The sequence below is a fragment of the Myxine glutinosa genome, chromosome 2, assembly GCF_964187855.1.
Source record: "Myxine glutinosa chromosome 2, kmMyxGlut1.1, whole genome shotgun sequence".
In the NCBI taxonomy this organism is placed as follows: Eukaryota; Metazoa; Chordata; class Myxini; order Myxiniformes; family Myxinidae; genus Myxine; species Myxine glutinosa.
The window spans coordinates 48007060-48022171 of NC_136262.1; the positions used below are offsets into that span (position 1 = coordinate 48007060).

At 47.6% G+C, this 15112-nt stretch overlaps 1 protein-coding gene across 2 annotated transcripts in view; it reads left to right on the forward strand.

The window, feature by feature from the left end:
* SMC6 (structural maintenance of chromosomes 6) overlaps positions 1 to 15112 on the forward strand; it is a 203192-nt gene that overhangs the window by 70930 nt on the left and 117150 nt on the right. For both annotated transcript variants that reach the window (XR_013622661.1, XM_078773238.1), the window contains exons 8-9: positions 2722 to 2823; positions 5219 to 5338. Coding sequence is in view for 1 of the 2 variants with exons in the window: in XM_078773238.1 (XP_078629364.1) it covers positions 2722 to 2823; positions 5219 to 5338 (222 nt within the window). In the remaining variant the exon portion in view is untranslated. The remainder of the gene's footprint in view (positions 1 to 2721; positions 2824 to 5218; positions 5339 to 15112) is intronic.

The window sequence follows — 15112 nt, forward strand, 5'->3', positions numbered from 1 at the left end:
TCTCCCAGATGCATAATGTCTCACGAACAACAGTTGTTGCGGCACTGCTTATGTCCAATTTCTCAGCATGATGTAGCTTAAAGTATCGCTGCAGAATCTCTTGCCAAGATGGGAGCCGAGTTTCTGGTAGTTTTTCAATATGGCAGCCTATCAGCCACACATGGTTCTTTTTTCTGGTTGCTCTTCTTGAAGTACTTGCACTCGCCATCATAACTGAAACAAACCGAAATAATTTCTGTATAGTGCTGATTAGCAGATTAGCAGGGGCCATGTGACAGTGGTAAAAGTTTTCAAAATGAAATGAAATTTTACCCAATTTGTTCTCTACAGGTGTAATAAAAAAATGGAAAAGCACTTTAGAAAAGTTCATGTTTACATTTGAGGACCACCCTAATATATATATATATATATATATGTATATATATATATATATATATATATATATATATATATATATATATATATATATATATATATATATATATATATATATATATATATATATATATATATAATTATAAATCCCTGGTGTTGGGCTAGCGGCTAGGGTGCCGGCTTAGGATCCCAGGATCCTGGGTTCGAATCCCGGTCGATCGCTGAATTAACGCCAGGGGGGTTGACTCAGCCTGTCATCCTTCCGAGGTCGGCTAATTGAGTACCAGTTCACTGGTAATTCCCTGTTTGTCGCTAAAGGTGGCAAAAAGGGTTGGCGTCAGGAAGGGCATCCGGCCGTAAAACATTGCTTCAAAAAGGGGACCAAAAAACAACAACAACCACGGTTCCCGAAAAAGGCCAACCCCCGCTTGCGGGGAAAAATGGCCTCTAAAGGTGGTTATATATATATATATATACACACACGCACACACATTAATCCTTCCTTTACAACCAAGATTACATTTAGACCAACATCAATACCTATTTTGAAAATATTGTTATGGTTTTTAGAACCTTGACTTTATAGATTTTAGTAAATGTTCCCTTATAAATAATCCCCTGTAAATATCCCCATTATTTGGCTTTGTAAAGGTCACACCCTAGTTAGTCCATGTACAACACGTAGAACACCATAGGACCTCTCTGTAGTTATCTCATTATTATGTGTTTTAGTTAAGGATCTGTTCCCAATAGTTGAATCTACGTTGCATTAATCAAATAAGATAGGCCCCTTCAATTTCCCCAATCATCTCCCGCTCTTCAAAGTGCAGTAGCGGTAGGGCAGCGTTCGCTGCCCCTTGTCTTGGTTTGTTTGATGGCCCAAAGCCGCCATTGAACATGCGGTCTCAGGCTGAGGAAAAAGGGGGCGGGACACAAGAACAAGGTGTGGCACGTCAACTCACCATCAGAGGTGGAGCCAGCGAGCCCTCGCCGGCCAACCAGGGCTGAGGTGAGCCGACCGGTAGGAGTGTCGTAGGAGCTGGCGGCTGGATACAAGAACGCCCTATAAAAGCGGCTGCGAGGGACTGCTTCGAGAGATGAGTGAGAGGGAGATAAGTGCGAAGGTCCAAAGTGCAAGGTACCAGAGGAGAACACCCTGAATCGTAAGGCAGGAGAGTGGGTCCGTTGACGACGACAATACCGCCATATATTCACATTGTCCGACCGCGTGAAACCATACGTGCAGCTGCCGCCGGGTTTCGCCTCGAGCCCGGAGCGTGGACTGGAGCGGACCTCGACGCTGTGCATCTGCCCGGACCTTCCTGCCCTACCATCTGCTTGGACCTTCTCCCCCTTCCTGCCATTCCCTATCCGTGTAAGTCTGTTTGGGCGTATGCTAATATAAGACTGTTTTTAAGGTTGCCCTGTGTATCTACTTCTTCCTCTCCTTGTAAATGCCCTTCTTTCATTTCCTCTTCGGGTTTCGTGTACATAATTAATAAATATCTGTTCTTCTTTTACTTTGGTTTCTTCTTCCCCCTATCGCTTTGGTCCCTTCCCAATTGAGTACCTGTGGCACGATTCGGCCAACGCTCGGAGTCGGGTTTAGTCCTTTGTTAACGGCCCGAGTCGCAGCTCGCTTCGCTCGGTGCATCCAATCACGCTGCGGCCCGGGTGGGAGTATCTCCTCGCTTACGGCCGGTGGTGGTAATTAGGTAGTAAGACGGATTGGGCTTACAACCCTACTCACCACCGACCGGAAGTGACGTCATACTTCCAGGACCGGCGGACGGCCAGCTTAACAGGACAAGGGGATTAACCCCCCCTTGCTAACGGGAGTGCCGTCCCCCGGATCAGTAACAATATTAACAGATCTGTATGGGTTTGCAATTTTATCGATTCCAGAACATGCTGAATTTGAAGGTGTCTCATGTTGCCTTCTTTCAACTCTATGTGTTACTGCTTGAAAACCTCGATATTCATTAGCAACTCGAGTTTTGTTGTTTACACTTCTTGTTGAAGGTACACCATTTTCATCTTGCCCTTGTGTTTAAATAAAGGCAGTTTGACTTGAATTGGATTCAAACTGTTGAATGTCAAGGCTGTTGGATTAAAACTTACTGTTGCACCTGGAAATCTCGTATTTTATATGCAAAAAGTTGCTAATGTAAATCGTATGCCAAACAGTGAAAATTGGATATCATAAGATAGTTAAATAAATAAATATTTATTTTGAAATTATTTTTTTTGGCGCTGACCGAGTGGATAACACATTCCGTTTCTTGAAATGTTATTGAGATTCTATCACTTTTCTTTGCTTCAACCTGCTTTCCTTGTTTGTTGTAGTTCTTCATGAAAGCAACACAGCTTGAGCAGATGCACAAGGACTATGTGGAAATTGAGATGCAAAGAACACAAACCCTAGATAAGGTGGAGAACTACAAAGAGGTGAGGACCTTCCTGCTTCATCTTCATCTTCAACGACAGTGCATTCAGAAAGTATTCAGACCCCTTCACTTTTTTCACATTTTGTTATGTTGCAGCCTTATGCTGAAATCGTTTCAATTCATTGTTTCCCTCATCAATCTACATTCAATACCCCATAATGAAAAAGAGAAAACAGGATTTTAGAAAGTTTTGCAAATTTATTAAAAAGAAAAAACTGAAATATCGCATTGACAGAAGTATTCATACCCTTTGCTATGACACTTGAAATTTAACTCAGGTGCCTCCCATTTCTCTTGATCATCTTTGAGATGTTTCTACACCTTGATTGGAGTCCACCTGTGGTAAATTCAATTGATTGGACATGATTTGGAAAGGCACACACCTGTCTACGTAAGGTCTCACAGCTGACGATGCATATCAGAGCAAAAACCAAGCCATGAGGTCGAAGGAACTGCCTGTAGAGCTCAGAGACAGGATTGTGTCGAGGCACAGATCTGGGGAAGCCTCCAAAAAAATCTCTGCTGCATTGAAGGTTCCCAAGAGCACAGTGCCCTCCATAATTCTTAAATGGAAGAAGTTTGGAACAACCAGGACTCTTCCTAGAGCTGACCACCCAGCCAAACTGAGCAATTGGGGGAGATAGTGGGGCAACTTAGCATAACAATTGTGCATTTTGTGAGGAAAGCACCAAATTTTGCACACTAGTAGACTATCATATTATGAAAAGATCTGGATATTGGGCCATCTCAGATTCAGAGATTTGATTTTTGCAAGATTTCGATTCGATTGGGATCGAAGAGAACACCTTCTTCGTCTTCTGTACAGTGAAGTTGCCAGCCCTGAATTCTCTGGCTACATCTGGGTGCTTCATTGGGAGTGCAACCATGTCCCTCAGGTGAACAGGGACCCACCTGGCATAGTGTGTGTGGTCTAAGGCATGGAACCATGGGACCAGTTCCGTCAGGGCATCAAGGTACATTGTGAATGAAGTCTACCGCAGAGAACGCACGTAGACCAGTACCAACATCTCTAGTTCCAGCACAGTTGCCCAGTACTGAAAGTTGGGAATGTCTTCTCCTCTCTGGTGACACCAGTCTTCGAACTCAGGCAGGTCTTCTGCATCATCAGCATGTCATACAGTGGCGTTCATACGCACGGTGTTGCAGGATGTGCAGTGCCGCTGCAGTGATTTGATGAGCTCTTCTTGTGCGGGTGACGTGGGCAGCTCGCAGGAAGGAGTCGGCCGTCCCTGGCGTTGCAATCTCAGCTTGCAAATCTGCAAAATCTGCAAATCTTGCAAAAATCAAATCTCTGAATCTGAGATGGCCCAATATCCAGATCTTTTCATAATATGATTGTCTACTAGTGTGCCAAATTTGGTGCTTTCCTCACAAAATGCACAATTGTTGTGCTATATTTAGCTTAGCTGCCGGACTAAGAAGGGCCTTGGTAAGAGAGGTGAACAAGAACCCGATGGTCACTCTGGCTGAGCTCCAGAGATCCTGTGTGGAGATGGGAGAAACTTCCAGAAGGACAACCATCACTGCAACACTCCACCGATCTGGGCTACATGGCAGCTTGGTTTTTGCTCTGATATGCATTGTCAGCTGTGAGACCTTGTATAGACAGGTGTGTGCCTTTCCAAATCATGTCCAATCAATTTAATTTACCACAGGTGGACTCCAATCAAGGTGTTGAAACATCTCAAAGATGATCAAGAGAAATGGGAGGCACCTGAGTTAAATTTCAAGTGTCATAGCAAAGGGTATGAATACTTCTGTCAATGCGATATTTCAGTTTTTTCTTTTTAATAAATTTGCAAAACTTTCTAAAATCCTGTTTTCTCTTTGTCATTATGGGGTATTGAATGTAGATTGATGAGGGAAACAATGAATTGAAACGATTTCAGCATAAGGCTGCAACATAACAAAATGTGAAAAAAGTGAAGGGGTCTGAATACTTTCTGAATGCACTGTACCAAGTTTCAGTTCAATATGTTAAAGGGTATGGAAAAAAGTGCAGAAAACCACAGGTGGGATGGACAGACGGAGAGCAAACCTATAGTCTCCTCCGGGTAGGGGACTAATAAATTACTAAAAACAACTAAGTTGATGCCACACCATCACAAATACCCACATTTCCAACATAAAGCAAAGTTGAGAGATGGGAATGGCATCTTGAGTGTAGATTGATGAGGGAAAAAATGAATTTAAACGTTTTCAGCATAAGGCTGCAACATAACAAAATGTGAAAAAAGTGAAGGGGTCTGAATACTTTCTGAATGCAATGTAGTTGCTTCAGTGTCATATTCATCATTGCGGTTTCTAATGTGTTGGCATTCGACAAGGTGCCCAGGTCGCCAACACACTGTGCACTTCATCTTTCATGGGTGCAGGTTCTTGTCGATATGAACCAGATGGTGCAACAAAAGAAAGAGAATTTGGATGAGTTGGTTGGCCTGGAGGACTTGCAGAAGGAATTTCGCTGTTTGGAGAACCAGAGAGTTTGGGCAGAGGTTGGTTGGTTGGGAAATGGTATGAAGTGAAGTTGCTCCCGTGCAGTTCACAAACCATGGGCTGCAGATTGCTGTGGAATAGGCTTCATCAACTGCAGTGGATAGCCGGTTATCCACAAGTTTAAATATTTTAATATTTCTGAAAGGCGATGTGTTTTGAAAACTTTAAGAAATTTGAACGAGAGAGCAATCGTTTGTTTTGAAATTTCTCTGTTGCTTTTGCTCAACATAGGTCATCAAATTTATGTTGGTTTTATCAAGCTAATTATTCAGGTCAAATCACAGTCCTGCCGGGCATTTAGAAAAGTTTGAAAATGTTGTCAAATTAAATTTCAACTTAGAATACACAAAATCACCTCTGTTCTAATCGCTGCTGTGAGAGATGAGGAGAGCATTTGATTTTTCCAGACCACCTAGATGGACCGTTATTTGCTGACGTGGATAGACGTGATAACAATAGACAATAGACGTGGATAGCTGGGAACAATGGTTACACCCAATTAGTCAATGCCATGAATAATGATGCTTGGATAAATGGTCACACCCCATTGGTCAGTGCCACGACCAAGCAAGGAGTGAATAATGATGCTGTGAAAAACAGGAACACCTAATTGGTTAGTGCTGTGACCAATCGACGAGTGAAGGGGGAAAATGGGCACAACCAATTAGTCACTGCCGCGACCAATTGGAGACTTATCTACATCCGCCCAACCTTTATAATAGAAGATACTGCTCTTACAATTGTGACAAGACCCCCAGCACATTTGGAGAAAATGAAAAAAGTGATCACATGACTCTTTTGCCTGCGGTAGCCCATCATATCCAAGAAAGTTGTTACATTATATACATCATCGCAAAAGTACGTGGCGTTGCTGGGTAACGCAGAGTCGCTTCGTGACGGGAATATGAAGAAGCGGGGGAGATAGAGGAAGGAGGGGTAGGAGGACAGGCAGGGTGGAGCAGTGGGACAGGGGGGGGGGGGGGGAGCAGTAGGACAGCGAGAGGGGAGCTGGGTGACTGGGACGGGGAAGAATAGGGGTACGGGGGAAGAACAGGGGTGGGGACAGGGGAGAGCAGGAGGATGGGGAAGAGCAAGATTAAGCAGGAGGATGGGGAAGAGCAAGATTAAGCAGGAGGATGGGGAAGAGCATGAGGGGGACGGGGGACAGAAAGGGGAGGAAGAAAGGTGTGGGGGGGGGGGGGGGGTGGAGAGAGAAGCCTCACCACATGTCGCTAAACTGTACGATCCTGGAGGAAGGAGTGTGCGAGGAGGGGAGTGGGAGCGAGGGAAAGAGAGTTTGTCGCTAAAGGTGGCAAAAAGGGTTGGCATCAGGAAGGGCATCCGATCTCCGAAGAGAGAGACAGCAAAAGAGCAAAAGAGACAGAGAGAGATATGGGAGGGAAAGATAGATGGGAGTTGTAGAGATAAAAAGAGGGAGGGAAAGATAGATGGGAGTTGTAGAGATAGAAAGAGGGAGGGGAAGCGAAGCCTCACCACGTGTCGCTAAACTACACTCCGGGAGGTAGGGGTGGTGCGACGAGAGAGAGAGAGAGAGAGAGAGAGAGAGAGAGAGAGAGAGAGAGAGAGAGAGAGAGAGAGAGAGAGAGAGAGACAGAGACAGACAGCGAGAGAGAGACAGACAGCGAGAGAGAGACAGACAGCGAGAGAGAGACAGACAGCGAGAGAGAGACAGACAGCGAGAGAGAGACAGACAGCGAGAGAGAGACAGACAGCGAGAGAGAGACAGACAGCGAGAGAGAGACAGACAGCGACAGACAGCGAGAGAGAGACAGACAGCGAGAGAGAGACAGACAGCGAGAGAGAGACAGACAGCGAGAGAGAGACAGACAGCGAGAGAGAGACAGACAGCGAGAGAGAGACAGACAGCGACAGACAGCGACAGACAGCGACAGACAGCGAGAGAGAGACAGACAGCGAGAGAGAGGGAGAGACAGCGAGAGAGCGAGAGAGAAGAGAGAAGAGAGAGGAGAGAGGAGAGAGGCAGATAAATGAGGGGGGAGGGTTGGAGGAAGAAGAGGGGGAGTGAAGCCTCACCAAATGTCGCTATACTGAACACTCTGGGTGGGATGGGTTGTGCAACGACGGGAGTGGGAGCGAGGAAAAAGAGAGAGGAAAGAGGAGAGGAGAGGAGAGGGGGGGGGGGGGCGAGGATGATGAGGAGGAGGGGGTAGTCATGAGGAGGGGGAGGAAAGGGAGAGGAAGGGTAGGGAAGATTGCGGAAGGGAGAGAGGGGTGGAGGTTGAATATCCGGCAGATGTGACTCTCATTTTAAAGTCCATCTGAGGGACGGCACACACATTGATGAATCACCCTGCCTGTGAAACACTGGGATGGATGACAGTTTCTAGCTGGGTCGGGATTCAAACCCAGGCTAGACGGCTTATAGCGAATGTGCATACCTCTAGGACATCATGCTTGTCCCGTTGATTTTAATCCTCAAATTTATTTTGCCTTACCTAGTCCTGGGATGTCCCCACGGAGTACTATACCGAGCTGCTGTATCACCATGGAAACCAAGTGGCTTCGGCACTCAAGTAATCACTCCAACAAAACGGTTGAAGACCAGTTATTAAACCAGTTATAAAAGACCAGAAGACCAGTTATAAAACAGTTATTTTATCACTTTATTTTAAAAACGATGTTCACTGTAATTAAGAAGTCAATTACACCGATTGCGACTATCGCCATTGTTTACAAACATCTGTTTATTAGGAACAGCTTGCTTTTATGGCATTATTCCACGAGGCTCTATACTATATATACACGCCACGTGGGCAGACATAACAGCTGTGAACGAAGGATCCTTTATCTTATATGATCCGTAATGCTGTATAGATTTCCCACTCTCTTTTAATAAAAGTATCAGAACTTCGATTAAATACTTTAATTCGTCCATGAGAGGGCATTGTGGAATATCACATCATATAATGCGTGGAATATCACATCATATAATGCATGAAATTGCTCGAAGCCCCTAACTTGAAAACTATAGCACCTACAATAGTGATGTTTGCAGCGATTTGTAGATGTGAAGATCAGACATTCGATGATCTGACTGAGGAAAGTGAAAACAACTTTTTAGCGTGTAATCGTGCAGAAACTTTCGGCCTGTTCCAAGGAAAGGCATTTTTGAGCATGCCAAAAAAGGCATAAGACCCATGTGAGGGATCATTATAATCATCGGCTGTCCGTTGAGGGGTCGACGAAGACTGGAGGACAATCTGACCTTTGTTTGACGCGAGAATGAGCAGCGAGACAAGTTCTGTTTACAAAATGTGAGGGATGGCGTACTGACCAAGGGCAAAGGCTGTTTTTGTTTTAATTAAATAAAGCTGTAATTATTATCTTTAAAAAGGGTGTTTTAACACACCCACTTTCACATGACTATTTTCACATGACTCTCTTTGTCTGTCCCCGGCCTCATGCACTCCTTTGGAGTTCGAGAAGTATGCATTCAAAGTTTGGGGCCACTACGTTTCATGGTTTTGGAGTTATGGAGAAGATACACACACTGACACACACACTGACACACACACTGACACACACACACACACACACACACACACACACACACACACACACTGACACACACACACACACTGACACACACACATACTGACACACACACACACACACTGACACACACACTGACACGCACACACTGACACACACACACTGACACACACATGTCTGGTGGGTGGTGATATGTAGAGCAGATAGAGCTGCGTAGGTAACATGCTTCAAGGTGTCGCGGTAAGGAAAACTACCTTGTAATTTCATGTGTAGGCGTTTTGTCGGGTTAAGATGTATAATTGTGAATCTACCAGGAGGTTCGAGTGATAAGTAGTGTTGGGATTAAGGAGTAGCGCCCCTGTGTGTCCTCACCTGGTTAGCCAAATCTTTGTCCCTTTTGGCACTGCATACCACATAGACATTCCGACGGATCCTTAGTGCAACACTAAATAACGCCCTCCCCCTGACATGACTTAGGAAGAAACCAGGCCAGCACACCGCCGATGGGCGCCGCCGCCATTTTACTCCTCCGAGAGGCCTATCCACCTCGAATAGCACGCGCTATGACGCCAGGAGCAAGGAGTGGGAGTGACGCAGTGGGCGTGCACCTGGGCGGGTCGGTGGAGGAGACTGATTGGTTGGCAGCGTGCCAGGGCTGACGTCACGGGCCAGCAGATATGAACGAGCACCGAACGCCATTTTTGGCAGTTGAGTCGAGTTAGATTCCTGAGAATCGAGTTGAGAGGAGAGACGAGTTAGAGTTGTGGAGAGTTCGCTGGAGTGCACGCAGTTTGTTCAGAGCAGTTGCTTCTGGCAGTGGTTCGAGAGACGCAGAAAAGTGACTCGCGATTGCAGCTCTTTTTCGTCTTGCGCAGCCCGATTTGGGCTGAGGTGTAGCCCGAGTGGAGCTCACTGTCCTGTTGTGGGACCTCGTGGTGCTTGGAGCGGTGCTGGTGCTTGGAGCGGTGCTCGGTGCTTTGGAGCTTGGTGCACAGACCTCGTGGGAGCGGGGCCGAGCGGGGCCGTGTTACACTGGAGATGACGAGACCAGATAAGACCGAGCTCCGCGTTCACAATAACATAACGAACGTGTTTCTTTCATATTTCATCCACCCCTGTTCGTGTTTGAGGTCTGGTGTGCGGGATCCAGATTTCGGCATTAGATTTACCGGCGCGTGCTTTTCCTGTCCCTGCCTTTATTTAATAAACCCTTGCATTATTTTTGTGCATATACCTGAACGCAGTTTTCCGGGTGATTGATTTAAACAGGTACGGCTGCAGGGCTCTCGCCGCTCCCCTCCATCCTGCGCGCTTGGTGTAGCTTTTGGTTTTGGAATCCGCCATTGAGTTTCCGCCTTAGGGGCTAAGGCCTTCGCGATCGGCATCCGTGACCGCCTGATATTAATTAAAGGCGGTTGCGCGACATTGCGACATTTGGTGTCAGGAGTTAGGGATTCGAACCTAGCGGACAATTATTTTGTCCGGAGGTAGCGAGTTGACGCCGGCTGGGTGAAAAACCCCGCTCAGCATTTGGAAACGAAATTTTTATAGTATCGAGGCGGAGAAATTTGTATCGTCGATTGGACATTCGGAGCGCGATATCGCGTCTTTGACAAATTCAAATTTGTTTTGGAATTAAAATAAATACGTGCGCGGGAAACGACCTTCATCAAAGCGGATGCCGGAGGTCGACGAAATGGAGGTGCGTAGCGAGGCTTCTGTTAGTTTAGGGAGTGAGCCTGAAATAGGGGAATTGGAGGGTAGCGTTGGAACTTCCCCCGCCGGAGGGACGGCCTCCAGAGACGACCAGGCCTTGATGAAATTTATGAGGGATTTAATAAACGATAACAGTGAGCGAACCAGTAAGGAATTGAAAGACGAAATGCGGGAAATGAAAAGTGGATTGGAAAACAAAATGGATGCTCAGATTGAGCAGATGGACCGAATGATTAACAAAATGGATGCCCGGGCGAATGAAGAATTGAAGGAAGGATGAACAAATGGTGCCAACGGGGCACAGGAAAAGCCAAGGGTGGCAGAAATTCAATCAGAACGGGGGGAAGGCAAATTGGGAATTGCACCAGGAACGGCATGTGAAGAGGCCAATGTGGAATGACCACAGGTGGATGGGGAATGTGTACAGGTAGATGGGGAATGCCAACAGGTGAGCATGGAGTGCGCACATGTAGATGGGGAATGCATACGGGAAGAAGGGGCGTGTCCACAGGTGAACGTGGAGTGCCCACAGGTAAATGGGGAAGATTTGATAGTGGCATGTGAAAAGGTGAAAGGGGAATGCGTACAGGTGAGTGTGGAGTGCGCACAGGTAGATGGGGAGACTGCATGTGCAAATTGTAACAGGGAATGTTTTCCACCTGCTGGCCTGGTTGTTTGTCGGAACCAGGTGGATGTCACAACACACCAACGGGGGGATGGAATTGAATCCTTGCTGTGCCAGGGCGGTTGTTCGGAGCAAGAGGGAATAACATTGTTGGGGGCCGTGTGATGGAGCCGGACCGGGTATTTATTGGGGATATTGGGGAAAGCCTGTCGGAGCCAGAATTGATGGGGTATGATGATGAGGATGATGTGATTCAGCGGCTGGGGACCTGGGACAGTCCCATGGAGGACAGGTTTGATCAGGCCCAAAGGAGTTTGGGTGATGAGGTGGGTTGGTCCGAGGAGGTGGTTGGAATGACCAAGGGGACCCTCACCGTGCACTCTGATTGGACAACAGAGGCTCCGAAATAGCAGAACCAGTTGGGGGAGTGTTTTGACTCCGGGCTGGATTTGGATCTTGGAGGATCGGGAGATGGAGCCTCTGGAGATTTGGTCCCTGTAGGGAATTTGGAACAGCTGCAGGGAGGGGCAGAACAACCCGAGGGAGTTGTCACCTGCAGCGGTGGTTTGGCAGTGGGAATGAAAATTTGTAAAAGGAAATTTAAAATAAAATTAAAATGGGAATTTGATGTGGAGCAGCCTTGGTTGGAGTTGGTCCCCAGGCTGTGGAATTTGGACATGGAGAGGTCAATGGTGATGGCCTCAGGCAAAAATTGCCCCCTTTCAAAATCTGGTGATGCCAGCCAGCTGGGGGGCTGTGCTGGTGAGATTTGGACATGGGGTCCAGCCATGGGTGGTATGGTATGACCTGGGCCCCATGGGGGTCTGGTGGAGTGTGTGGCGTGCCTTGTACGTGGGAGCGCCGGCCGGGCATGTGGCTCGGGCCGGCAGGGTCACCGGACCCTGGTGGGGGTTAAGACCTCCAGGGGGGTCCGAGGTGGTTTCTGAAGCCTGGGATGGCATTTATTGAGGACCACTAGGGGGAGGTGTTGTGGGTCGTGCTTTGGTGGTGGCACCGCGGACAGCCAACTTGGGCCTGATGTAGTGACCACCCGGGCATGCGGCCTGGCACCCTCTCCCTGAGACTTTGGGACAGCCAGCATGTGGAGACCTGACATGCTGTGTTGGTCTATGGATGCGGGTCGAACCGAATGGACAGGAAAGAGACAGCCTGCCGGACAACCATTTTTTTTTTTTTGGATACTGAATCGAGGCTCGTGAAAGAGCTAACATTTATTTCACAAACAAATCAACCAGCCAAACAAGATATATCAAAAGAGGGAGTGGAAGACAAGATGGGGAGAGAAGGGGAAGCACACAAACATAACATTTGAGGGCAGGGAGATGTGTGGGAGGGAGAGGGCTTGGGGGCAGGCGTGGGAAGGTGGGGGGGGGAGAAGTATAAAACACAAGGACACCAAGGACTTCCAGGACAGAAGTTGGTATTTCAAAAAAGTGGATTTGGGGTGAAATTAGCGGGGGTAGAAAAGATCAAGGTTTTGGATGGGGGAAGATAAGAGATGGTGGTGAACAGCTGTTTTAAAGACCTGGAGGGTGGAGTGGGATTGAAGAGAGTGAGGGAGTTTGTTCCAGAGGCGGGAGGAATGAAGGAGTGAAGGTGACCAGAGAGTCTTGATTTTGGCAGTTTAACCATAAGAGGGTTGCAGGCAGATGTTGTGCGACCTGTCGGAATATTTGGGGGACAGAGCCCAGAGAGAGCAGGGGGGGGGGGGGCAAGGCCAGAGAGGAGTCGGTAGAAGACAGAAGGACCACCAACCTGCCTGCGGTGAGGGAGTGAAAGGCTCTTGGAGTTAGCTTCATCGCGGGAGATTCCAATGATTCTGAACGCTTTGGTTTCAACAGCGTGAAGACGAGCTAGGTGTGAGGCAGGAGCACCAGCCCAGAGGGGAGAGCAGTATTCCATTGAGCTGTGGATGAAAGCCTTGTATGTGGTGAGGAGCTCAGGTGTGCCAAGGAAGGACTTCGCACGACGGAGGATGCCCAGTTGGCGACTGGCTTTGGAGGCCAGATTTGAAATGTGGTTTTCCCAGGAAAGATCATGGCAGATAGTGAGACCCAAAAGCTTGAGTGACAGAACTTCTTGGAGAGGATTATTCAGAAAGTGGATGGGAAGGTTGTCCAGTCGGTCTTTTCGGAGAGACATCGTAAGAGTGTGAGATTTGTCAGGATTGAAAGACATGTTCCACTTGTTTGCCCAGTCTGTGATTTTGTCCAGGTCTGCAGAGAGTGAGGAGGCTGCAGACTGCCGATCTGAGGGATGAGGAATGGAGCGACAGAGTGTAGAGTCATCAGCAAAGAGATAGAGAGGATTTTCAAGAGAGTCAGAGAGATCATTGATGAAGACCAGAAAAAGCACAGGGCCCAGAACACTGCCTTGGGGAACTCCAGCCTGAACAGGAAGGGGAGATGAGAGAAATCCATTCAGGGCCACACGTTGACTACGACCAGAGAGGAAGTCTGCAAGCCATGCATGGAGATTTCCATGGATACCATAGGAGGAGAGTTTAGTGAGCAGAGCTGGGTGCCAGACCGTATCGAAGGCACGTGATATGTCAAGGGAGACAGCTCTGATTTCCTGTTTGGCATTGAGGACCTCCATCCATTGTTGAGACAGCAGAAGCAGCATGTCCAGAGTAGAGTGACCTGGTCTGAAACCAAATTGATGATCAGAGATCAAGCCATTGGAGAAGAGGAAAGATTTCATATCCGAAGCAATGATGGATTCCATGACTTTGCTGATAATTGGGAGCAGGCTGATTGGTCTGTAGCTGCAAGGATCTGTTTTTGCACCTTTTTTGTGTAAAGCGGTAATGTTTGCTGATTTCCAGGATGCTGGCAGATGACCTTGAGCAAAAGAGAGGGTGAAAAGAACAGAGAGAGGGTGAGATAGAGCGGCAGAGCAGGATTTTAGGACCCGTGGGCTGATGCCGTCTGGTCCAGTTGCAGAATCAGAGTCGAGGTTAGACAAGAACTCGTCCACCTTGTCAGGAGAGAAGGACACAGAGTCCAGGAGCAGTTGGGTTCGACTGGGAAGGGTGGGAACAGAGAGAGATGGGTTTGGGACTAACGATTTTGAGGCAAACACAGAGTTGAGGCATTCGGCTTTGTCACGTGCGATGTCAACTGTGTGGCCATTTGAGGTAAGGGAGGGGATGGAGGGGGAACAAACACCAGAAACGGATTTGACCAGACGCCACCAGGATTTGGAGGAAGGAGACAGGTTTGAGAGTTCATTCTTCAGTGTGGAGAGAAAGTGAGTGCTTCCTGGCACTCCTGAGGGTAGACACACACTTGTTCCGAGCTTGGTGGAAGGAACTGAGATTGCCTTCAGTTGGATTAGCCTTCCAAGAGGCAAAGGCAAGTTGCTTCAGGGCAACTGCCTCACCACAAGATTCAGTGTACCATGGATGGGAGGAAGGGTAAGACAACTGAAGAAGAGATGGGATAAATCTGTGCATGAGAGAGAGCAGTTTGCTTTGGAAGAATTCCCAGGAAGAACTGATGTCAGGCAGTGGAGATGGGAGACCAATCCAGACGATTGATGGCTGCTTGAAGACCGTGCCAGTTGGCCTGAGTGAAATGCCAGACTCGTCGACACTGAGGAGGCTCTCTGAGAATGGTCAGAGAGATGTCCACTTTAACAAGCACATGATCAGATGAGCCGATTGGAGCAGAAGAAGAGCAGCAGACATTTTCAGGGAAGTTAGTCATAACCAAGTCCAGAAGAGAAGATGCTCCGTTGACTGAGATCCGGGTCGGGAAATTGACAGATTGTGTCGGTCCCAGTGAGTCGCAGAAGTCCTTTGCTGAAGAGCCATGGCTGGTGAGAGAGGTACCCACACCCAGCCAACTGGCATGGTGACAATTGAAATCACCAC